Source organism: Crotalus tigris, unplaced genomic scaffold, assembly GCF_016545835.1.
Source record: "Crotalus tigris isolate CLP2741 ecotype Arizona unplaced genomic scaffold, ASM1654583v1 scf7180000024370.6872682, whole genome shotgun sequence".
NCBI classification, from domain to species: Eukaryota; Metazoa; Chordata; class Lepidosauria; order Squamata; family Viperidae; genus Crotalus; species Crotalus tigris.
Window position 1 is genome coordinate 2,841,695 of NW_024100540.1, and position 26,123 is coordinate 2,867,817.

General features: G+C 41.9%; 1 protein-coding gene across 2 annotated transcripts; it reads right to left on the bottom strand.

Annotated features, from left to right (window-relative positions):
• Positions 1-2,203: 2,203 nt before the first annotated feature.
• On the bottom strand, positions 2,204-26,123 carry TRIM65 (tripartite motif containing 65). Of its 2 annotated transcripts, XM_039328051.1 has the most exons (6): positions 25,635-26,123; positions 22,529-22,624; positions 22,044-22,277; positions 21,276-21,444; positions 19,680-19,763; positions 2,204-3,095 (listed from the first exon to the last, which is right to left on the bottom strand). In XM_039328051.1, exons 1-6 carry the CDS (start codon positions 26,088-26,090, stop codon positions 2,551-2,553), a joined length of 1,584 nt encoding a protein of 527 aa, XP_039183985.1. In that variant the 5' UTR covers positions 26,091-26,123; the 3' UTR covers positions 2,204-2,550. The 2 variants fall into 2 exon arrangements, with proteins under 2 accessions (XP_039183985.1, XP_039183986.1); XM_039328052.1 differs by lacking the exon at positions 22,529-22,624.

Here is a 26,123-nt window from a genome sequence, read left to right on the forward strand (position 1 = left end):
ATAAAAGTGCCGCCCCTCCTCGAGGCGCGCGAAATGAACCCGCGTCAAGCTTTTCCCCGCCCTTCCTACTCTAGTTAAAAATGTGTGAGTAATTGTGAAACAATCCCAGGGGTGTTTCGGAACTTGGGAAGTTGACTGTTCCCGCCTGCGCGCCGCCGTCGAATTTTCCAAACAGGACACGATTGCATCATTTTACTCCTCTCAAGTCCCGTCCATTTCAGCAGCAGATAGTCGGGTGATAACACTTAGCGAGGGTATTAGGAGTCATGAATTACTGACAGATTCCTCCTCTCCCCCCCCCCCCGATTTTCCTGCAGTTAAATTTCTGTTTTAACTTTTTTTTTAAACACGAAACCTGGCTTTTTTTGGACCATATTTATACAACTGCGCAAGTTAGGTGTTCTTAATTTCTTCAAAGCGTCCATGAATTGATTTTATTCCCTAGGAAAGATGCACAGGTGAAAGCTTGAAAAGGCAGTTTCTGTCATCTGGCCAGCGTCACCTAGTGCTAGTTTCTCAAAACACAGCTGAAATACATTATTCTTTCCCTTCTCTGTTTTTAATCAATCTGCCACCACTATTATAAACTGAGGGCAGGAATAAATATTTGGAGCCACTCCTCAGTAGTTAAGGCTTTGACAAGCTGGTAACATTGGATTTTGCATAATTGGATGGGTTTGTAATAGTGGAGATACCTGTTGATATTTAAAGCTACACTGCCAACAAATTAGCATATGACATCAAGAGCTCTGTGGCAACATGGCTGATGGTGGAAGATCCTTCAGTTCCAATGGTGCTGTTCCTTTTCCATGCTAATGAATAGAAAGATGGCTTCATTATTACGGTAGCAGGTAGCAGGAGACATGACTTAAAGACTACTAGGTAGGGCAGTGGTGGCGAACCTATGGCATGCGTGCCAGAGGTGGCACTTAGAGCCCTCTCTGTGGGCACGCACACCATACCCCGGAGATGGCAACTGTCCTCTTCAACCAGCCGCCTGCTAACTCGCCAAGGTCCCACATGGCCAGATGCATCCTAGCACCCATGCGCTCGCTAGTCTCTGTGTGCGGGGACCAATGGTGTCAGGTAGTAGCCTCCCCAGCCCCTGCTTTGCCTTGCCCTGCGACAATGGCACCCCCGCCCTGCCTCACCTCACCCCACAGGACAAGCCTCCTGCCCACCACTACCCACCAAAGACCCCCTGGATCTCCCCAACCTTGCCCAGCCCCCACAGGCATCGCTCCCCAGGAGCAACATCAAGCTGGCCACGCCCACCCATCTGCCATGACCACTGTAGCCATGCCCACCCAGCGGCCACACCCACCCAGCACCCGGGATACATAAGTGGTTTTGAGTTGCAGTTTGGGCACTCGGTCTCTCCCTATCACTGAGGTAGGGGAACAATACATAGCATCATTTTTGGAATTCTTCCTAACTCTTTACTAGTGGCCTTGAATTGCATGGAGAAGTGCTTAGAATGGAGGAATTGACAGCAAGCTGAGCAACTGCCTCCTGCCTTTCCCATACAGATTGATTGAAAGAATTATTTTTCCTGGATCTTTTCCCCAAAATCTCTAGCCAGATCTGACTCAGTTTCAACTTTGATCTTTCTTTTTCCAGTTTCTTTTCAGCCCTCATCTCCGTCCCCCAGACACATACCAAATATGGTCCTATTCTGTTCAATTTTGTAAGATATATCTTGGTAATGGACAGTTCTGAGGATCATTACATAACATCATTCCAACTTTCCTTTTGTATGCACAGAATAAAAATGATAATAAACATGACAAGAACCTATAATGCTAGTTATACATGTCATAATTTTCTCCATAGAAAAATAAGCTTTCTTTCCCTGCAAATTTTCACAAACTTAGGAAAATGGAATAAAACCTGCTTTAAATCTAGATTTCCTTTTAAGCTGCTTTTTTAAAAAAAAAACATTAATGCTTGCATTTTTATAATTCTGTTTTCCATTCAAAGATCTTGTTGATCTTTTTAAAGGCTGTAGTCTGTTCTAGTAGGGAAAAGATTACAATAAATTTTAAAAATTGCTTTCTGGAATATGAATTGTTAAGAACTTCTTATTATCCAGTCACCCATATAAGAAACTATATATGTACTTAACTGTTTCACAACATACCTTCATAATGAAGTGACTGCAGAATGCTTGTGAATAATGATCTATCCAGGGCAAACACTACTGTGCATTTTCTTTCTGTCCAACTTGATTCTTTATTGGCTATGACAATTTCCCAATTAAAAGTTAATTATGTTTAAACTATTTCTTTATTGCTATTCATTTCTTAATTTTGTAGCTTGTCAGAAAGCTTTATGCGGCCCCAAAAACACACGTATTAGATTCTGTGCTGTATAAGCATCTAACTACATCTGTACCTGGAATTTACAACTATAAAAGACAGAGAAGAATTGTCTCTTGTACAGCCAAGTAGCTTAATTTTTTTTCAATGTTCGAGAGGTATTTGCTTACTCAGAGTTTTTCCATAGGGGCAGTCTTTGCCTATACTTGTAAACCAGGTGACTTCTCAACAGTTAAATCTGGCTGGGCAGCCTTTGGCAAAGAGTCACGGCTGTACCTTCACAAAGCCAGAAAATTGGAACTAGAGGCTCTGTAAAGGTGGCGTGAAAAACATGAAGGCATTTCATATTATTGTCTATGCTGTAAAAGGATATCATTCCTTGATCACAGTCCAATAGAACTCCAATGAATTTGCACAGAGGTTCTTTTATCTTTGTAGACTTGTCATTGTACCAAGCCATGTAGCTGTCTTCCTGGATATGTAGGCCCCAGGAGAATTTATCCAACCCAATGGTGAACTTCTGATGAGCCTGTTTCAATCTGGTGAATGTTTGGCACACTACGCCAACCATGACGGAGTGGTCAGATAACTCTACTTCCCAGTAGTGACTGCCTTGGCTGAAGTTCTGAGTACACATGACTTGCCATGGCTCAAACCTTTGAGGGTCATTTGGTTTTGGCTTTTGAAAACCTTGGGGATGAGTTGCCTTCTGGTTATTATCAGATATCTGCAGGTATTTGTTGGCTGTGACTGGATCAAATGTCAAATTCTGTTGATCTGCGGGAGTGACAATGATAACATATTAGGAAAAAAGTAAAACTCAAGAATCTTTAAGCATCAATTTACCTCCTCTCTGGAATATTTTCTATTCTGCATGTTCATTGAAGGAAAGCACATGTTACACATCAAAACATGTTATACAGCACGATGATATTATTAAAGTATAGGTTAATTTTAAAAAGTAGGAGTTGTGTTGTTGAACAGATCCTTCATTGTTATTCCGTATTTTCTAAACTCTAGATGATGTAATGTAATTTTGCTTCATGTTTATTAGTGTCACAAGTTACCATTGTTTTTAGATGTGGAATCTTTTAATATGGATTCTAGGAAAAAATAACTTTTTAGGGTTGGAAGATACTAAACCATTACATGCTGTAATAAGTAGGAAAGTAAGAATAATAATTGTTAAATCCGCAGGTTAAAAGCATTGCAAGGAAACTAATGGTGTAACAGCAAGTCTTCTTTATTGATTACTCCAACACAACAGCAACAGAAAAAATGGCGCGCAGACCTTTTATAGTGTTCTTGCAAAAGCCAGCATCAGCCAATGAATGCAAGGCTGTTTTCACGCCTTGCTCATGCGTGCAAGGCTGGAGACAGCCAATCTGGTCCCGGGCAGCCTTGTGGTTTGCCTCAGACCCTTTGCAATATTTCTGAGCCTGCTGAATGATTCAGCAGGCCCTTGACATAACACCCCTCCCCCCTAGATAAAACAATAAGTACCCTTATTGTTATAGCAGCACACATACATGTGTTCAATTGGCAGGTTGATGTTTTTGTTATACATTATGCCTGCACATAGGCAGACCACTCATCCATTGTTTAATATGTACAAGAATACAATCACAATGCTTTTTTTAAAAAATATTTTATTGAGTTTATATGAATAAGGAAAAAATAGGAACAATACAGGTATGGGAAGGGAAGGGAATGGAGGGAAGGGGATGAGGGATTTAGGATGGGATAAGGATAGGTACAATAATCACATATTTTAACAAACAAGCTACTGTCCGGATCATAATAATGAGTAAATATATCATACTCAACCATTTTTAAAATAAGATTAACTGTAGCCATATTACTGACAGTTAATAAACAAATAGATTCATCTATTTAAATGAACATGAATAATAAAATCTCAACAAGTCATGACTATCAACATTAACGGTTAAAAATCACTAAATCACTAAAAATAGAGATATTATCAACCTATAAATTATAACTCAGTTAAAGATCAATCATCTATTCTGAAATATTAAGTCCTTTTCAAATTCTAACGCGTCTCTAACCACTGATAGAATTTTTCCCAAGTTTTAAAATAAACTGAATCATCTTTTTCTTTTATCTCCAATGTTAATCTATCCATTTCTGCACACTCTAACATTTTAGTAATTATAGCCTGGTCAGATAATAGATTCTCATTTTTCCAAAATTGGACAAATACTATCCTTGTAACTGTTAAAACATGCAGTATCAAGTAGTCATTCTCTTTACCATAATTAGGTCTTAATATTCCTAACAAAAACAATTCTGGTTTAAATTCTATCTGTATTTTCATCATCTTTTCCAACCCTCTATGGATCTTAGACCAATATTTCTTAGCATTAGGGCATATCCACCAGGCATGGTAATAGGTGCCTGGCTGTTTACATTTCTAACAAGTATTCAAAACATTTTTAAACACTTTCGCTAAGTGAACTGGTGTCATATGCCATCTGTAAAACATCTTGTATAAGTTTTCTTTATATGCTGCAGCTTTTGTAAGCTTAATGTTTTTATCCCAAAGTTTTTGCCAGTCTTCTAAATCTATAGAATATCCAAAGTTCTTTGCCCATACTATCATTGTTTCTTTCACTTGTTCTTCTTCCATCTTCCAGTTTAAAAGAAATTTATAGAGTTTCTTAATCAAATTATCATCTGTTTTTAACAAGATTTTATCTAATGGAATCTGTTCTTTGTAAAATCCTGTTGATTTTATATATTTTTTGTATCTTGTTTGAATTTGCAGATAGGACCACCATGTTAAGTCAATACCTTGTTGTTGAAGAGTTTGCCTGTCCTTAAGTTCTCCCTCTTTGTCCAAAATATCTTTATAACTAACCAGTTTATCATAGTTAATCAGGTTTGGTAAGCAAATGCTTCCATTGTTGAAAGCCACTCAGGTATTTTCATATATATTTTATGTCTGATTTTCTCCCATTCTGAAAGTAGTACGTTTCTTATGGCATGATTTTGAAAGTATTTATGCGCTTTAGTTTTCTCATACCATATATAAGCATATAGTTGAAGATCATGTCTCTCTAAATAAAGCAATCTTTTATTTCTCAATACAATCCATTCTTAGCTGCTTGATAATAAAGTCTCCAGTCTGGAAGTCCAAAGCACCCTCTATCCTTAGTTTCTTGTAACAGTTTACATTTTATTCTAGCTTTCTTTCTTTGCCATATAAATCTTAGAATCATTGCATTTAGATCATCCAAAAAATTCTTACTCAGTTTAACAGGAACTGTTTGAAATAGAAAAATTAGCTTTGGTAAAATGTTCATCTTAACCGCTATTCTTCCTAGGAGTGATAATTGAAGATTTTCCCACCTTTCCAAGTCTTTTTTAAAAAAGTTTTTTATTTATAGTACAGTTAAAAACAAAGATGGACATAACGTGACATTCCAAAATAAATATTCCTACCAATTTGTTCCTCTTGATACATGTAATTAATACATAGTTCTTGATCTTTATATAAACATATTCTTCTATACAATACAATTATATATACAGTTATATATAATTCTATCTTAACGCTAATTTAAAACCCGAGCAGTTCTCCTTGATTCACACCAGTGATAAAATTTGTTCCAGATCTCGAAATAGTCTGATTCTGTCTTATCTTTCATTTCCATTGTGAGCCTATCCATTTCAGCACACGATAAAATTTTATATATAATCTCTTCTTCTGTTGGAATTCCTTTATTCCTCCAGTTTTGAGCATACAGCAATCTAGCAGCCGTGAGAATGTGTAATATCAAATAAAACACTCCTTTGTTGTATTTCTGCATGGTTATGCCTAGTAAAGAGTTCTGGTTTTAACTCTACCACTAACTTTAATATTTCTTCCAGCCATTTTTTAATCTTATTCCAAAAGTCACAGGCTCATGGGCACTCCCACCACATATGGTAGTGTGTCCTTTTGCCAATTTACATTTCCAACATTTGGAGGAGACATTTGGACCCATTTTAGCTAATCGTACGAGTGGGAGATGCCACCTGTAGAACATTTTGTAGAGGTTTTCTTTGTAAGAGGTGGCCAGAGTAAGCTTCCTGTTTCTTACCCATAATTCCTGCCAGATGTGCAGATCAAAATTGAGATCAAAATCCCTGCTCCACGTTAACATAGTCTCTTTTACCTGTTCCTCATACATTGCCTGATTTAACAAATAGTGATATAGTTTTTTAATCATTTTATCCTCTGTGCCTAATAGTATTTTGTCCAGCCCAATTGGTTCTAATTTTATACCTAACTCTTTTTTATTTTTCCAATATCTTGCCTATAATTGAAGGTATGCCCACCATTCTATTTCTATCCCTTCATCTTGAAGAATTTTCCTGAGTTTCAATTCCCCTCTCTCATCTAGGATATTTTTATATATTATAATCTTTCCCAGTTGGATAAACTTTGGGTGTACATGCATTTCTAACAATGAGATCCAACTGGGAATTCTTTCCAAGTCTATTTTAATTTGTTTCATTAATCTCTCATAATTATCTTCTTTTAATGTGGTATATTTTGCAGTTAAATAAATGTCCAAATATTTGACTTTTTTAACTATTTGAAGGTTTGTCATTTTAGCAAGTTGAATTTTCTGTTTATCTGTTAGGGGTTTTTTTGTTAATACTTTAGTCTTTTCCCTATTTATTTTCAATCCAGCCACTTCTCCAAATTTCTCAATTTTCTGCAAAAGTTTATCAGCTGTTTCCAATGGCTCTAAAATAAAAAACAAGTCATCCGCAAAGGCTATATTTCTGGTCTTTAATCTCCAGACCTTTGATTTCTGTATCTTGTCTAATATTTCTTGCCAGTACCTCTAATGTAAGAATAAATAACAGGGGGGACAATGGACATCTCTGTCTGGTGCCTTTTTAAATCTCAAATCCATCTGTATAATCTCCATTTAAAAGTATTCTTGCTGTTTGTTTCTTATAAATTGCTTGAATTGCTTTGTTAAAATTCTCACCAAACTCCATTTCTTGAAGTTGTTGAAACATGAATTGCCAGTTTAAATTATCAAAGGCTTTTTGTGCATCAAGAAATATAAGTGCCATCTGGTTCCCTGGATGGATTTCATAATATTCCAAGACATTTAAAATAATCCTCAAATTGTTCTTTATCTGTCTTTTTGGTAGGAAACCGTTTTGGTCTGAATGGATGAATTCAGTCAAAAAATTTTTCATTCTTTCTGCCATTATTGCAGCAAAGATTTTATAATCCACATTTAATAGCGATATTGGTCTATAATTTTTAATTAGTGTAAGATCAGTATCTTCTTTAGGTATCAGAGTAATATTGGCTTCAGTCCATGAGTCCGGTATTTTTGTCTGTGTGAAGACTTCATTACATAAATCTTTCAAAGTTGGTGTTATAATATCTTGTAGTGCTACATAAAATTCTGCAGGAAGTCCATCAAGTCCTGGTGTTTTATCTTTCTTTTGCTTTTTTATTGCCTCCGTAATCTCCATCATTGATATATTCTCGTTTAGCCTCTGCCACATATTCTCAGAAACCTTTGGGAGGTTTGCTTCTTTTAAGTAAGTCTGGATTGCCTCTTTAGAGACCATCTGTGCCTTATAAAGTGTCTCATAGTAAGCCTTTGTACTTTTTTTCATTAAGTCATTGTGGTAATGTAGCTCACCCTCTGAGTCCCGTAGCTTACTTATTAATCTTTTTTCTCTTTCTTTTTTTAATCTATATGCAAGCCATCTCCCTGGTTTATTAACATTTTCAAAGAAATTCTGTTTAGATCGTTTAATCTGTTGTGCCATTGTATTTGTCTCAAGTAAATTTAATTTGTGTTTTAATAATTCCATTTGGAGAATACAATCACAATGCTTAATACCTTGAGGTGTAGCACCCCTCCATTTGAGTGTTTGTTCTGCAATTTGAAGAACTAGTAAGATTCCCTTATGCTTGACAGAAACCTCACATAGTCTTTAAGATGACCCTTGGCCCACTGTGACCTTCTTATGGCCGGTGTGTGTGCCTGGCCTGCCAGCTTGCCTGCTAGGCTAGGCAGACCAGGACTTTGGTGCCCCAAAGACCCAGGTGACCCATGCAGCTGCTGACTGGCTGGATCCTCTAAATCCAAGCCAGGGTTCCTTGGGGGGGGGGTGGAATTCCTGAAGTCCAGTGGTGGGATGGAATTCCCCAGTCCACAATAGACTCCTCTTGGGAGCAGTGTTCCCTCGAGCCCAAGACCAGCAGCTGGAGTGGCCTGAGTGGCAGATGTGCCCCAATAACCCATGGCCCCCGTGTATGTGCCAGAGGTGCCAGAGTCAGGAGCCGCCTCCATGGCAAACCCCCTTTCTGGAGACTCCCTGTCTGGAGCAATAGCTGAAGTGTGTGAATGCCCCCTTTCTGCCTCTGGAACATGTGCAGCAGCGTGTGAAGAACCGCTAGAGTGGGGAGACTGTGGTCCAGAATTATGATTATGGTCCTCCTCCCCCCCCCCCGAGAGCAGAGCCAGGAGCAGAAGTGTTGCTGGGAAGTCTCCAGCACAGTTGATCTATGTGATGTTGGATGATGCGCCCATCTTCCAAGGCCACTTTGTATGACAGCAGCCCAGAGACCTTGCATACCACTGCTGTGACCCAGAGATGTCTAGGTCCATAGTTCCTTGCCCAGACCGGATCACCCACCTGTAGTCTCCTAGGTGCCCGCAGCTGTGACACCTGTGAAGCCACCCGGTCTGGGTGTAACCTGTCTAGTTTCGTGATGAGGCAGCGACCCCAGCGGAGTTCTGCTGGGCTGTTTCCTGTGGCTGTGCAAGGTGTGGTGCATTGTGAGAGAAAGAAATCAGCTAACCTATGATGCCAGCTGCCATAAGTGAGTCTCTTGAGGGCATCTTTGGTAGTGTGCACCATCCTCTCTGCCTGGCTGTTGGAAGATGGATGAAACGGTGCTGAAGTTGCATGCCAGATCAAGTTGGTCTGTAGAAAAGCCTGAAACTCAGAAGAAGTGAATTGGGAGCCATTATCTGAGACCAGGACATCTGGAAGTCTATGGGAGGCAAAGATGGATGGTTCTAGTAGTAGTAGTGGAGGAAACAGGTACAGCCTCTAGCCACTTGGAATGGCTGTCAACAAGGACAAGGAAGAATTGCCCTTGAAAGGGCCCAGCGTAATCTATATGTGCCCTTGACCAAGGGGCTTGTGTCTCCTCCCACCTGTGTACAGGGGACTGAGGCATTTCAGACCTTGACTGTTGGCACACTTGGCACCCGTGAATCTGGCCTCAATGTCTTTATCGAGCCCAGGCCACCAGAGATGGCTGCGCGCAAGTGCTTTCATCTGGACTATACCTGGATATCCCTCATGTAGAGAGATCAAGACTCTAGTCCTCAATGAGGCTGGGATGATTACCCTGCTACCCCATAACAGGCACCTTTGAATGTGGAAAGCTCGTGCTTCCTTTGCCAGAAGCTTTGAAACTCAGTATCTGGACATGTATCAGGTCATCCTGACAACACCCATGTCAGCACACGTGTAAGCGTGTGATCAGTGGCAGTTTCTGCAGCCACATCCCTAGCATTGAGGGGAGATTCCTGAATAGAGATAATGTTAATAGCAGGAGCAGGATCTGCCTCTATCTGTTTTAGAGGTAATCTGCTGAGGCCATCTGCATGGCCCATTTCATTCCCAGGTTTGTGAATCAAAGTGTAACCATATGCTGACAGGAAAATTGACCATCTCAGCATTCTAGGAGATATTATGTGAGGGGTCTGCTTGTTTGTGGTAAACAAACCCAGCAGAGGCTTATGGTCTGTATAGACTGTGAAGTGGCGGCCATATAAGAAATCATGAAATTTCTTTATGCCAGCCACTATGGCCAAGGCTTCTCTGTCAATCTGAGAGTAATTGCGCTTTGCAGATGACAGAGTCCTTGAATAGTAGGCCACAGGGACTTGTGTCCCATCAGCCTTCAGGTGGCTAAATACTGCTCCCACCCCATAAGGGGATGCATCACATGCAATGCACACTGGCAATTGCTCATTGAAATGCGCTAAGACCGCATTTTAAGAGAGCAAGGCCTTGACCTCATTAAAACTCCTTTCATGGACCTTTGTCCACTGCCATGGAGCCTGTTTATCCAAGAGCCGGTGTAACGGCTCAGCCACTGCAGCCTTGTGTGGAAGGAATGCATGATAAAAATTTAGGAGTCCAAGAAAAGCCTGAAGTTTGCTTTTGGACTGGGGACTTGGGGCCTGCTGAATTGCTTGGAGCTTGGATTCAGCAGGGTGGATGCCTTGAGCATCAATTCTGAAGCCTAAGAATTCAGTGGAAGTGACTTCAATTTTACATTTATCTTGCTTCAGTTTCAGACCCGCTTGGCAGAAACGAAGCAAGACAGCCCTTAATCTTTCAGCTAAGTTTAGAGATGACTCTCCAGCAATGAAGACGTCATCGAAGTAGGGACAGACCCTAGGAATACCATGGAGCTTGCGCTCCATTACACTTTGGAAGATGCCAGGGGCTACATTAACCCCAAACTGCAGTCTTTTATTTATTTATTTATTTATGAGACTTATATACCACTTTAAGTGCAAGCACTCTCTAAGCAGTGTACACCAGTAAGCAATGTATATATATATATTTACATTGCCCCCAACAATCTGGGTCCTCATTTTACCTACCTCAGAAGGATGGAAGGCTGAGTCAACCTTGAGCCGGTGAGATTTGAACCGCTGACCTGCTGAACACAGTCAGCTAAAGTGGCCTGCAGTACTGCACTCTAACTGCTGCGCCACCTCGGCTTTTGACCTTAAAGGCCCCCCCAGTGCATTACAATTGTTTGAGCCTGAGCTGTTGCCTCATCAACAGGTAACTGTTGGTAGGCCTGTGCCAAATCAAGTTTTGCAAAAGTTTGCCATCCCCTTGAGGGAGGCCAGAATGTGGCTAACCATAGGCACTGGATATGCATGTTGTTGCAGCACTTTATTCAGTGTACATTTATAGTCCGCACAAATTTGGACTTCTCCATTAGTCTTTAGAGGCGTTACAATGGGGGTTTACCATGGACTTGAGTCCACAGGTTCTAATATGCCCTGCTGGAGCAGCTTGTCCAGCTCTGCATCAATTTTGCTTTTGAGAGCAAAAGGCACCCTTCTAGGCTTAATCCTAATGGGTGTGATAGATGGGTCTAAGCGTAAGGCAATGGGAGACCCCTTGTATGAACCAAGCTCTGTGCTAAATACATCAGCAAACTCCTTGCAGACTTCTGCAAGGCCTAACGTTTGCAGGCTGTGAAGCCCAGTCACTTGGATCCCAAGGGCCTCAAACCAATCGAGTCCAGTGAGACTTGTGCGATCACCCCCAACTACCACCACATCTAGCAGGCCTTCAAAAGCCCTACGCTGCACCTTGAGCAAAGCCTCCCCCTTCACGCTGACTCTGGAATTCTGGAAGTCAGTGAGAATTAAATTCGATGGCCTGAGTTTTACTCGAAGGCCACTACTGCTGTAAATCCTTTTGAAGGTGTCATGAGAAATAATTGATAGAGTGGACCCTGTGTCCAACTCCATCTACAAAGGAACCCCCTGCAACTTCACGTCAATGTGAAGCTTTTTTTAAAGTGGCTTATGTGTTCCTATCCTTAAAATGTTCCTGCGCAACGCACAGAAACCCACCCTGTTTTGGCTGGGGACCCTGGCACCTTTCTGAAGCAATTCTTCCCTAGGCTGGACCTTCTGGCGACCCAAACAGATGGAGGCAATGTGGCCTTGCCTGCCACATGCCTGGCAAATGGCGGAGCGGAATCTGCAGTCAGCACACTTGTGGCATCCTCCACACCCGAAACACTGAGGAGATGCTGGGGCCTTGTCTAAACACTCCTTCGGCCTTCTCTCCGCTGATTGGTGCAGCCTATCCACCTCCTCTTCAGGATCCTGGTCTGAATCTTCTCGAGCAACCTCTTGATGGACGGTAACGGTGGCTGGAGGATTTCTGGCGAGCCTCAAGGCCTTCACAGCACTGCCCACTGCTTCTTCAGCTGCAACCTCTTTCAAGGCATCTTGAAACGAAACATCTTCCTTGGTGAAGATCTTCTGCTGCAGCTCACGATTTCTTAGGCCACAAACGAAACAGTCCCGCAGCCTCTCTTCCAGATCCTTGAATTCACAAGGCCTCGCTGCTTGCCTTAAGGCAGCAATAAAGTCTGCAGCAGACTCACCAGGCCTCTGGTCCCTCTGCTCGAACGCGTGTCACCAAGCAATACTGAAAGTTTAGGTTGGAAATGTTCTTTCAGCATCTTCTTTAAATCTGCATAAGACACTGACTCCAAAATGCCAGGGTCACCAGATTTTCTGCTATGTCCAATGTTTCTTGTCCACACACACACAGCAGGATAGCTGCTTTAAGGCCATCTTCTCTTATCTGATTAACCCTGAAGTAATTCTCCACCTGTGCCATGTACGAGTTCCAGCATTCTGGGTGGGAAATATCAAAGTCTGACAACCGGCCTATCTTAGACATCTTAGCCTTCTGCAACCCTTGTCAACGCCTTTGCTGCAAACCTCTTTTTTGCTGGGAAGGGGTCCTTCTGCTGAGCTCACCTCCAGCAATGCTGTACTGGCAGGTAGAGTCGCGCTGCTGGATGCTGAACTTTCCCAGGGCTTCAGGACTTCCTTGGTGAGTCCTATCTTCTTCTGTTGGTAATCTTGTTTGCAACGATCCCACCTTTGTCGCCACTGTTAAATCCATGGGTTAAAAGCATTGTGGGATAACAAATGGTATAACAGCAAGTCTTCTTTATTGATTACTCCAACACAACAGCAACAGAAAAAATGGCGCGCAGGCCTTTTATAGCGTTCTTGCAAAAGCCAGCGTCAGCCAATGAATGCAAGGCTGTTTTCGTGCCTTGTGCATGTGCGCAAGGCTGGAGACAGCTAGTCTAGTCCTGGGCAGCCTTGTGGTTTGCCCGGGACCCTTTGCAACATTTCTGAGCCTGCTGAATGATTCAGCAGGCCCAGGACATAACAATAATAGTTTTACGTCTTCTACTCAATCTTGATTCCTGGATGAGTCCCTCCTGGATAAGTTCCTCTCAATCTTGACTCCTAGATAAGTTTCTTTGGCAACCTTTTCAGAAGTAGTTTGCCCCTGCTTTTTCCCTAGGGCTAAGAGAAAGGGGCTGGCCCAAAATCACCCAGTTGATTTTGTGCCTAAGGCAGGAGTCGAACTCAAAGAGTCTCTTGGTTCCCAGGATATGGTTGATGAAAACTGAAAACTAGCGTCAGGGCCAAGGATTATTCCTAGCTGAAGAGCTCACAAGTTTTTTTGAAATCTATGCCATGATAAAGGGTGTTTGTTCTTGCTGGCAATTCAGGATTCCTTTGCTTAGCATTCTGCCTGGATATGATTGATGAGATAATTATTTCCCCTAGAGATACAAACTAGAAGCCCAAACCCAGGAAATATACAGACATATACACATCACAGATTATCCTGTATTCATTGTTGTTAGTTACTGAAAACAAACACCTCTATGAGAAACAGCTATGGCTTTCCATTTTGATTAGTTTCCATTTTTCCTCTATATTTATGGAAAATTAGATTCAACTTATAAATTAGAGATTTAATTAACTGGTTCCTTGTGTGTTAATTTGCATACAGAGTCGCTTTAAAAGCAGGAACTTTAAAAATTAGAAAGAGAAAATAAAACAGGAGAAGGGTCTCTGATAATTAAACAAAAATATATAAACATAATTCAGCTTACATTGATGTCACAATTGTCTCTATCAACTATGAGATATAGACTGAGGGGCATGTACTGTAAATGGAGTCTTATCAATCAGGTGGACTAGAAGCAACCAAGAATGGTGAATGTGCAATCAACGTTCAGTAAAATAACTTTGCTGGATATACCACAGACAACATTATTGTAGGGCAAGATATTTACTGGGTTATGTAATGTACACACACCTCTGCAGTCATGGAGGTACAACCACATTTTTTTTATTTAATGATACAGACTTTGATTTTTTTAAAAGATGGGAATAAATTACATAAACTGTAAGGAAATCTGGAAAGCATGATGCAGCATTGCCCCTTCAAAGCCACTGTATTCCTACCTACATACGAAGATCTTTTCATTCAGTTACAAAGGATAAGACGTGACTTGTTTTCATCTTTGCAACAAACATCAAGCTCAGAAACAGCTATATGTTGAACCAAGTTCCTCCCTGATTTCTTTCTTGGAGCAGTCCTTTGCTATCTCCAGGAGCAGCTGCACTCCAAGGATGGCAGAAACAGCCATCCAACTTCACATTGAGGGACTGAACTGTTAAGTTCCAAAAAATCATTTCTTTTTTTTTCTCCTTGTGTGACCCAAAGGTGTAGAGAATTATTGTTCACAATTGACAATCTCTTCTGCTACAGAGAGCCATTGACAGTGTAAATAGACCAAATGGAGGACAAGACTAGGGCCATCCATTGCGCGCTCCTTCCCCTGTAACAACAGTAACTGGCCTAGGATTTTCCTTAGTAGGCCCAAATGCTCCAATCTTAACTTGAGACAGTATGCTTTGCCCTCTGCCTTTCCAGGGATGAGTGCCTATTGGTTCAAAGAGTAGTGCAAAAGGCTGTGTTCTATATCAACTAAGCTTGTCAAGGAAGATGAGGGAATGGGTCTTTTCCTGTTTGAGGCAATGGCCAAGGTCTGCCAAGGCTTGGCATTAGACACTTGATAATAAGTCTTTTACTCATCAACCAATGTCCTGAATGAGGTGTTCTACAGGACAAGGGACATGATGACAAACTGTCACTCACTCTTGAACACTGACCTGGTGAAATAACCCATCTTCTTTAAGTCATCCTCCCCCCATATTGGACTTCTCTGACCTGCTACATGAGGGAGGTGAAGGATTAGTCCAGGGGTAGACAATCTTGGCTCTTTTATGACTTGTGGACTTCAACCCCTAGAATTCCTGAGCCAGCTTACCCCTGGGTTAGTCCCTTGCCTCATTCTCTAGAGCACTGACATTTACTTGCTTACTGCCTAAATGCATTCAACAATGAAGAGAGTTATTCCTGAGATGTGATTTCAACCAAGTCACACTCTGAGCTAGTCAAATGAAGCAAGTCCCTGGATTCAGGCTTGGATGAATTCCACATGTGGCTTACCTGGCTCATTTCTGATCAGCAACTGAATGGAACAACACCAGAAGAGAATCTACATGTCTTTTTCAGTCTCTGGGTAACATCACTGAGAGGTGGATTTTCCATGAGAGTTTATTTAATTCCTAAATCTCTCCCATGTCTATGGAGATTCTTAGACATCTAGGGTCATAGTTGTCCCAAAGGTGCTTTTCAAAAGGCAACTGGACTTTCTTGATTTTTTTCCCCCTTGAAAACGTTTCACTTTTCACCCAAAAAGTTTCTTCAGTTCTAACTATTTACTATTCAATCAGAAACGAAGAAGCTTCTTGGAGGAGAAGTGAAATGTTTTCAAGGGAAAAAAAACCCAAGTTTGCCTTTAGAAAAGCACCTTTGGGACATTTCTCCCATAGTTCCTTATCTTCCCTTAAACCCACCGCCATAGCCAACAAACTTTCATGTGTGGCCAGCGGTATTGTATTTATTTCTATATTTCTAAAATTTGTTAAGATAAATACATTTTAAAAATGCTTTTATGCAAAGACAGTGCAATCTATGGTGCATTTTGTTACAAAGGTGTGCTTGAACTTGCTTGTTTCAACCTGTTTGCTAGAGATCATCTGTAATTCTGTAGGTTTAAAATGAAGAGTTGTTTTACTGATCAAGGTGTGTGCATGACTCATAAGCAATTTTTTGTTCTAATGCACTACTTGATACAGCATTATAAATGTAACCCTAACTCTAATGTACATTCAATATGCATTTCTGATTTAAATACCTATGGTAAGGCAGGGGGCATTTTTTTGCATTTCCTAGGATGGAGTCCCTCTTCTGGGCAGTGGATCTATTTCTGTTCTGTTATGTTCTCTCAGGATCTCCTCCTATACCACAGAAAGTAATTGACTGAATGGTTTGTTGTTTCCTGTGTGAAGCTTTACTTAGAACAGTGGTGGCGAACCTATGACACGGGTGCCAGAGGCAGCACTCGGAGCCCTCTCTGTGGGCACACGTGCCGTTGCCCCAGCCTTGCCTCCCCCCGTGACCGCCTCCTCTCCAGCAGCCCCCCTGAAGGAGAGTCGCCCTCGAGCATGGCCCACATGGAGCAGCATAGCCAAGGACATGGCAGCCGGGCAGCGTAGACAAGACTCTGCCCTCACACCGCATCATGCAGTTGATGCTGTAGGGCGTGGGCAGAGGGTGTGGCCGCCATAGCGCTGCTGGCCTGCCTGGGCGATCTGTAGCAGGCCCTGGAGGCGGTGAGTGGTCCTGTGGGCAGGCGGGGCACGGGATGGGGGGCAGAGCGGGGGCGGGGCAGGGGGTAGAGTGGGGGTGGGGCCAGTTTTTGGGCACTCAGTCTCTAAAAAGTTCGCCATCACTGACTTAGAACATCTCTACTTCCAAAGCAAATTTCAGAAACACTAGGGCCAAGGCTACAAGATCTGGGTTGCAAAACCTTGCCTTACAACTAGATGGCAGCAACATTTTAGAGTTTATTGTGTTTTCTGCTGCCATCTAGTCCTGACTGTTACAGACAGAAAAGCTTGTCCTGGATCCTTCTTTTTCCTATGTCCAGAACATTTAAAACTATTACATGTTTCATTTCATCCAAGAACAGGCAAATTTAATTTTTCTAGAACCAAGCAAATTGTTCCAAATATTGTTTCACCTTCAAAATGAGGCAACACAGCTTATAGATTACAGTGCTTTTTTCATGTGCCTACTAAATTGAAAAATTGATTTTAAAAGAATCAGACCTAAAAGAATATTGTCCTTGAAAATGCAGAAATTAAAGATTAGAGCTTGGATCATAAAATGCCACTGTTAAAAAGAAGAATTCTTACCCCGAACTAATTTTGAGAAACTTGCTTCAGACAAATGTAGGGATCTCCAATTTTTTTTACAGTGGACATGTTTTAGAGCAAAAACTAGCATGATGTTGAAGTTGCATTCTGTTTGTGCAACAGAATATTTAAATCCAAACTTTGGGCTGCTAATTCGTAGTTAACAGAATTCAGTAGTTTTTTGAATTAACCTAATTGCATGGGAGTACCCAACACAGTAAGCCATAAACTGAACATGCTAACTGAGTTTACACCACATGCTGCACTAACTGGCCAAATATAGTTCATCTTAGCATATTGTGTGAATGAAGACCAGCATTTGTACAGCTTTTCAGTTGCCTACTGATATTCTGCAGTTTTTCCTGTTTCTCTTGTTGCCTGTGGTGTTTTCTGCAACACCTGCTGACTCACATCTCTTCCTTTCTGAAACATATTTGTATGAAACTTGTATCTTGAAAATCAGCATATTGTACAATACTGCATCCAGAAGAATTATGCAATTGGCAGTTCACACAAATTTAATTATAGTGACTGATAAAAGTAGATAAAGTAAATAGGTTTTCTTCATGTGGAATTTGTTGGGTAATATATTGGGCAACAAGACTCTGCTCTGGCTCTTTCCTTCATAACAAGTGAAAAATAAAAAGATAAACCTGTGTCCTTTTGATAAAGACGAGGATGTCATTAAGAACAGATTTCAGAAACATCTCTTATCAAGTCTAGGGAATTTATCCCGAACATTCATTTCTATCACAATCTTCACTCTGCAGGCCAAATACTTACTGGGAAGTCCCACTGAATTCATCAGAACTTACGTGCAGGTAGTCCTCGACTTATGTCCGGTTCCTTGACAACCATTAAAAGTTACGATGGAGCCAAAAAAATGGTACTATGACCTGGATTCAAAGTCCCATTGGACATCCCCACCCACCCATGGTCACATGATTGCATTTTGGGCATTCAACTATTGGCCCACATTTATGGCTGTTTGCAGCATTCTGTAGTCACCTGACTGCTATTTACAATGTTTACTTTCAGTTTCCTACAAAAATGCCCATTACAGACAATGGGTTTGCTTAACAATTACTGCCACATGACCCGCTTAATGACCGACACGACGTACAACTACTGCCACATGACCCGCTTAATGACCGACACGACTTATAATTCTGGTTTCAATGAAGTTGAGAGCTGCCTGTATAGGATTCAGCTATCAAAGAAATAAGTGATTTTCCATTTTTCCAATTTATAGAAAAATATCTAACCCTCATACAATATCCATAAGCAGGAAAATGTTGTCAACAGATGGAAGAGAGAGAGAGAGAGAGAGAGAGAGAGAGAGAGAGAGAGAGAGAGAGAGAGAGAGAAATAAATAAATAAATAAATAAATAAATAAATAAATAAATAAATAAATAAAAAAAAATCCTAGATCTGGGAGCCAAACTTTACTGAACAGCCCTGATATAAATAAATTGTGGAATTTATTTCACACTCATACAAGAATATATATAAGCACAGAGAATATATTCAAAGAGTGAAGCCAAGAAAAAACAGAATAGGGGACATAAAACCTCCTGGGGGTTAGTAATATGTTCTTGACCTGTGATTGTGAAAACATTTTTTTCCTCCTCTAGGTTACTGTTTGTCATCTATTTTGTGTGGTCTAGTTATCACTGAGACAAGCAGCCTTTTTGTATTGAGGAAGCAGGTTTTCCGTAAGAAAGGAGTGTGAGATCTTTTTCTGAGGTCTTTTTTTCAGAATTACCAAACAGAAGAATCAACATGTGTTTGTTTTTCTTCTTTTAAAAGAGAGGGAGCTACATCTTGTATAACAGTGATGGTGAACCTTTTAGAGACCGTGTGCCCCAAAACTGCCCCGCACCGCTCCACCCCGCTCCACCCTTGCCCCGCTCCCATCCACCCGCAGGGCCATCCACCACCTCCACGGCCCGCCACAGATCATCCAGGCGGCCCAGCAGTGCCATCGTGGCCACGCCCTCCACCTGTGCCCCGCAGCATCAACTGCCTGGTTGCCATGTCCTTGCCTGTGCTGCTCCAGGCGGACTATGCCTGGGGGCGACTCTCCTCTGGGGGAGCTGCTGGTGTGGAGGGGGCTGCAGGGGGAGGCAGGGCTGGGGCGATGGCACGAGAGGGCTCCGAGTGCTGCCTCTGGCACTCGTGCCATAGGTTCGCCACCACTGTTGTATAACATTGTATTGCTGTCCCACTCTTAATCTTTTGGGAACTATATAAATTCCTTTTAGGATTGTAACTGAAATTGCTGGAAGAAAGAGTGCATTCACTGTTGAAACAGGATCAGTAGGAGACATCTTTGTGTATATTGAAGAATGAGATCTCACTTATTAGCCCAGTTTCTTACCCTTTAGAAGCTTTGTCCTTAGTTCATTCTGTGAAAGACAAAATCCAGGCATTCTCTTCACAAATACTTTTGGCTCAGGTCTGACTGCAGAATGCAATACAGAGAAGAAAAATTCAACAGCAGGAAGAAAGCAAACTTCAAAAATTTCCAAATGGTAATAGAATAATACCTATTCAAAATAACAGAAAAGATCGTTTGGCCTGGTAGTTAACACTAGACACCAGGAGATTGTGAGTTCAAGTCCTACCCTAGACATGAAAGAAAGCTGGGTGACTTTGGGCCAGTCGCTCTCTTTCAGCCCACAACGTCAGGCTCAGGCAACCAGTTGGTCGGTCAATTCCTGTTGCAACCCTTGGATCAACGCTGGGTTGATCCAGAAAAAAAAGAGCAGACCCTGTACTTGTGGGAAAATAGTTAGAAGGGGGGAAAAAAGTAAAAAAAAAATTATAATGATTAAATAACACCTGTAAAAGCCATTCAGCGCTACATACATGCTTGTAGCTTTGAACAGGAACAAATGTGGAATAAATCAACAAAATCCACAATGACACTCAGGAAAATCCCATCTTTGATTATATTAATCACTCAAGAAAAAGAACAGAAATGTGATCTGTTTGATATTGAAAATGAAAAAGGAAGACATTTATGATTTTGAAAGTTACTACAGATTTTTTTAAGTGACAAATCTTGGTGAGTTGCTATCTCTGAATTACATCTTCTTTGTGAAAACACATTTTAAAAATCTCATAGGCGATCTGGACTTTGCAGACCATTGTGGGGTGTGGGCATCCAGTTAAATCATTCTTACTACATAAATTGAGTTTCTTTGAATAGGCTAATTGAAACAGGAATAATTTTCCTATTATTCTTACAGTATTATCCTCTAATGCAAACAATTATATTCAAAATTCTTTTTTTCGCAGCTGTGGTAGGCAGTTAACAGTAGTGCATGTTCTCTACGCAGCTCTTCTGATGCTCCCTTTGCAGCCTCCAGTATAGAGCTGGAGACAACTAAATGAGCAGAGCTAAACATTTGTATTCTGTTCTTGTGGGGTGAAGACATAAAGAGTTTAGGTACTCATTTCTTTCCTTTACCAATCCAAACATACCAAAATGTCCAGTGTTTTCTTTTTTCAGTGAAACGTAAAGGTGAAAAGATGCTTAAGTCACATGTAAGGCACACATTCCACTCCTTGAATTCATCCAACCTCTTTACAAAGGAAAGAAGAGCTAAAGAAGTTGGCTTGGGCCATGACATAAAGGTCAATACAAAAAGTGTGCCTCCCGCCATCAACAAAGCTGCCAACCCCAACTTCATTGTAATATAACTTGTGCACCTGCCAGACTTTGGAGGAAAGCCATGTTAGTCTAAGGTAGCACAGAATAAGGAGAAATCTGGTAACTAACCTTTTCCAACTAACACATTTTATTCAAAGGCATGAGCTTGTCCTAGCTGCAACTCACTTCATTCGATGTAAAGTGTGACTAGACTGAGATAAAAAAAAGTGCTACCAGATTCTTATATATCTGCCAGGAAATTGACCTGTCAGGTGTGACCCGATTTTCTCATTGCCCATAAAACAGCTTGATAATTACTTTTTCTGCCAGCCATTTGTGGATTCAAATCAAGATTTGACTGAAGTTCCTCCAAAACCCTGAAGAATTCAGTGAAGAATTTGGTGACCATATGTGCACTGTTATCCAAATCAAATTGAATGACTGGAGGAGCTTCCAATTTATTAGGTGGAGAGAGGAGATGTTGCTCCTGCAAAAAATAGAAAATAATTATTCTGCTAGCGCAAAGATGGGTAATCTAAAATATAGCAAGAGCACAGTGAAGAAGATGCATCGAAGCTACACCATGAAGGCTTATTGAATATTAAGGAAACCAAACTGGTTTACAAGAAAGACCAAATGAAGAATAGAAAAAAGATATGGCAAGGCAAAGTATTACATAGCCAGTACATAAAACAAAAACAACCTAGCAGTCAAAGCAGATAAAACAAGACCTGGTAATGCCCAGGAGCAGGAAATTTGAAGAAAAAGATAGAATCTAATTCTGGCTACACAAGATCAAGCTAAGAGATGTCCTGAGACCAGAGAGAACTTTAGGAGATAATCTCCCCAATTCAGCCTCTAGTAACCACATTCCTATTGTGGCAGCTATTTTAAGCTACTGTTCATAACAGGCTCTCAGCATTTCAAATGCATGTACAGGGTAAAGAAAACCCAACTGGGGGCCTCTGAAGTTGCTGGCTTTTGATACTCTGATCCCAATTGTACGTTCTGGCAAAGAAACTGTATTAAGCATACAATGACAGCAACGTTCTCCCAATGCACAGACACACACATTTTTTTACCCACTTCAAGAAACACGATATCATCCACACAGCTCAGCAGCCCTTCCGCTGTCCTGTTGTATTGCGTGACAGTCTCCAAATGATGCTGTAGGCAATTCCGGTTCTCCTCCATTTGCTTTAGCAAAGCAGCATGCTCACTTGTTGCCATCTTCGACACTTTCTTCTGGCATTCTTTTAGAGTTTCCACGAGATGATCAAACTTTTGCAAATTTCCTGAACTGAACTTCATTGAGAAAACCTGTAGGAAGCCAACATTCACAACATCAAGTTATCCTCATAGCAGTTAATGTCTCTCTCCACTTTTCTTAAAGCACCATATGGCAATAAAATAAAATGCAGAGGGAAGACAATGGAAGGGGTACTGATCTTTACTTTGTGGACACAACCTAGTAATGAGGAGGAAATGACCACGTCTGTTTATTCAGCAGCTGCCACAAGAGCGATTAAAATGAGCACTGCCGAAGCACAAACTATTTCTACAGGACTTACTCTAACATGGTTCATCTGCTGCTCCAGTTTCTGTATTTCTGCCGCAATTCTTTCTGCCGCTTTCTGTTTTTCTTCCAAGGTTTCCTTGATTGACTCCTGTCAAAGGAGACTAGAAGTTCAAATGGGCAATTGTTTCATACTTTCCTTGATCCTTCCAGCCCTATAGAGAATACTTCACTTGGCATATTCACGTCGGTCTATTCACATTGGAAGAAATATCTAAGGAAATACACCAAAGTATTGCCCACGTAATCTTTTGCAGAGGTCCCACAGCTCTACGGTAGTAATATCATCTTGCTGCCATTGTGCTATATTGAAAAAAAGATGACCAAGGTCCTGGAAATGCTTATCCACTTGGGAAAGAGCAATGGGCTCAAGAAAAATGTGATGGTATATGGGCCAACTGGGTTCTCTCTCATTCATATTGAACCATGGTAATAGTTTGGATTTAGCAAGACCTCTTGTGAGATAGCATCAAAGCATAAACATTACCCATTTCAAACTGTACATGATTTGTGGGCCAGACGACAGACCTTCTCTGTGGTTACACCTGCAATGTAGAATCCTCTTCCCCAGAGGCCCAAGAGCCCTGTTATTCAATCTCGGAAAACAATTACTGTAAAGCAGTACATATTATTCCAACGTGCCTTTGGGCTGAGTTGATTGTGGACAGTGATCACAGATTTGGCTGTTGTATTATTTATTCTTATTCCTTATATTTTGATTTTTAACCCTGTTTTGTTGTTAGCTCGCAGCGTGTTTTGGGGCCAGAGTAGATTATCAATACTTTGAAGTAAATAAATAAATATAGGAAATATAATTTCATGAGATGTTGGACTTGTACCTTAAGGCACATCAGAAACTATTAACTGTTAAGCTTATTAGTTCTGTTACATTAGAATATAATTGCCTGGTTGCATTTGAGGCAAATGTGGCATTTAGCAGGGACATTGTTCTCTTTACTATAACATCAATATGGAACCTCAGTGTTACTGGGCAAAAAAGAAGGGAAACCTATACCTAAGAAGACCAACAGGCTTTCTTACCATAGCGCAGTGGTTCTCAACCTGTGGGTCGGGACCCCATTTGGGGTCGAACGACCATTTCACGGGGGTCGCCAAATAACACAGTCCGCCATTTTTTCCCCCTTTTCCTTAGCTGTGCTACTCCCTTTTATTCTATTGGCTTTTGAAAGCCAATAGAATAGACTCTCTTGAATAGAGTCTAATTCTATTGGCTTTCAAAAGCCAATAGGAATTGTCCAGGCTGTCTCTGCCCTGCTGAGCCCGCCAAAAGTCCCATTCTGCAAACGGTGCTGCATCAGCTGAGTAGTCCTCGACTTACGACCAGTTTAGTCCTCAACTTACGACTGGTCGGGGGTCACGGCATTAAAAAGGTTGAGAACCACTGCCATAGCGGGATCTATGGACATATCCCAGTTTAGAAGTCTTAATTGGAGGTGCAATGGGTGACTATAGTATTTGAAAATGAGAGCATGCCAACATGCTCTGGTTCATACAAGTATATGCATATATACGTGTAGTCCTTGATTTATATCATGTGACTATGTTGCTTAGCAACAGGAGTCCTGACACTATTGTCATCATCAACTAAATTCCACTGGTTGTTAACCAAGAACCTACCCCAGTCCGAGCCATTTAGGATTTGGTCTCTCCCAGCTCTGATCTATGTTCTTTCAAGATAAGGGACTACCTCCCCTTCAACTACCCCCATCTACCTATCCCCCCACATCTCTGCCCTTGTGGTTGCCCTGGCCCTATCTTGTAAGGCAGCAAACAACTCTAGAACCATATGTGCTGCAGCTTCCTGCAGCTCCTGAGCCACAGTGCAGTGGGAACCTCAGCCCTAGCCCTGCCCAGCTCCTGAGCCACAGTGCTGCATAAATCCTTTTGCAGCATGAAGCCCAGACCAAGTTGAGCCACAGTTCCTATGCCACAGTGCACTCTGCTGTCCCATGGACCTTCGCCATCATCTTGCTCCTGATGCTGACAAGGCATGCTCATGCTGGCCGTTCGCTATTGCCATGTGAGGTCATCTTCCCCAATTCTTGAGAGGAAATCACTAGGTACAACCTGGGGAAGAAAGTCTTGTGTGGCCAGCACCTGAATTGCAAAAGAGACAGGATGTGCACACTTGCTTAACAGCACAACCAAGAAGATGTGAAGGTCAGCTAAGGCAACAGGGGCCATAGAGCAGAGTTTCCCAACCTTTCCAGGTTGGCAGCCTGGAGCAGGGTGGGAAGAGGGGGTGATTTTGTGGGAAGGGAAGACTCATGTGCGCATGCCTGTGCTGCTTGAGCACCTGCAATGTTCATGGTAATGCTCGCGTGAGTGGGACCTTGAACACATGCAACAACACTTGTGCAAGTGAGGCTGAAAGCATCCGCAATGAGGCTTGTGCGAGTCAGGTCGAGACTGCCTATAACGACGCTCACGTGAGTGGGACCTTGAATGCCTGAAATGACACTTGTGCAACTGCAAATGCCCACAACAAGGCTCGTGCGAGTGAGACTGTGAGTGCTCACAATGTTCACGCAAGTGGGGCTGCAACTGCCCACAACTCTTGTGTGAGTGGGGCTGTAATCGCCTGCAACGCTTGCGGTGACCCTCACGTGAGGGGGCAGTGTGTGCACAAACATGCGCACTGACCAGTTACTCACGCGGCCTGGTGGTGATTAGGCCACGGCCCAGTAGTGGGCTGCAGCTTACAGGTTGGGGACCCCTGCCACAAAGTACAGGGAGCCAAAAAAGCATGGGGGAGGGGAGATAGACGGGGAAGTTGAAGTGCCCTTATGGTTGTAAATGTGGGCACTCTGCCATGCACCCAATTTTGATCACATGACCTTGGGGGCACTGCATTGTAACTTTAGTCACCAGTCCCAAGTCCCTTTGTTCCACACCACCGTAACTTGTACGTTTGCTGAACAAATGGTCATAAGTTGAGGACTATCTGTTCAGAGAAAACCACGCCTAGTTCCATTTAGCATTAGACACGCCTTAGCCTCTGTAAATTTGGGCTGTATAAGCTATAGGATGAATTCTATTAGCCCACCAGCCACTAGTCTTGACTCTGCTACCCTGCTTACTTCTTGAGCTTTCCGTTCCTCTTCGAAGAGAGCCCTCTTGTGCTTTTGGCAGCTTCTCACAGTGCACACACAGCAGATGCAGCGTTTCTCAGTTACACAGTAAAGTTCCAAGGGCCGGCCATGATGGGGGCATTTCCTTGCCTGAGAATCAACTGCCTTCCTCATCTCCACTTCTGGGACCCCTGGGGCCACTTCTTCCAGTTTCAGCAGCTCTACCAGGTTTTCAAGCTGGACGGTTTTGCTAAGTTTGGGTCTCTCTGGAAAGCATGTTCTGCATTCAGGGCAAGTGCAGGTCTTCTGACAATTTAGTCCTTCTTCTTCTTTGTCCCAGTGGCTGCTGATGCACTTCTCACAAAAACTGTGTCCACAAGGCACAGTCACAGGGGTAGTAAACATCTCCAGACAAATGCAACATACTAACTTTTCTTCCAGCTTCTGAGAGGCAAAGGAAGCCATTTCCCCCCAGGAAGCACATAAAGAGAAAGAGAA

Coding starts and splice junctions, on each gene's coding strand:
- TRIM65 (XM_039328051.1), bottom strand. CDS start 26,090: ATGGCTTCCTTTGCCTCTCAGAAGCTGGAAGAAAAGTTAGTATGTTGC. Junction 22,625..25,634: donor AGGAACGGAAAGCTCAAGAA/GTAAGCAGGGTA, acceptor CTCCTTTGACAG/GAGTCAATCAAGGAAACCTT. Junction 19,764..21,275: donor ACAAATGGCTGGCAGAAAAA/GTAATTATCAAG, acceptor TGCATTCTGCAG/TCAGACCTGAGCCAAAAGTA.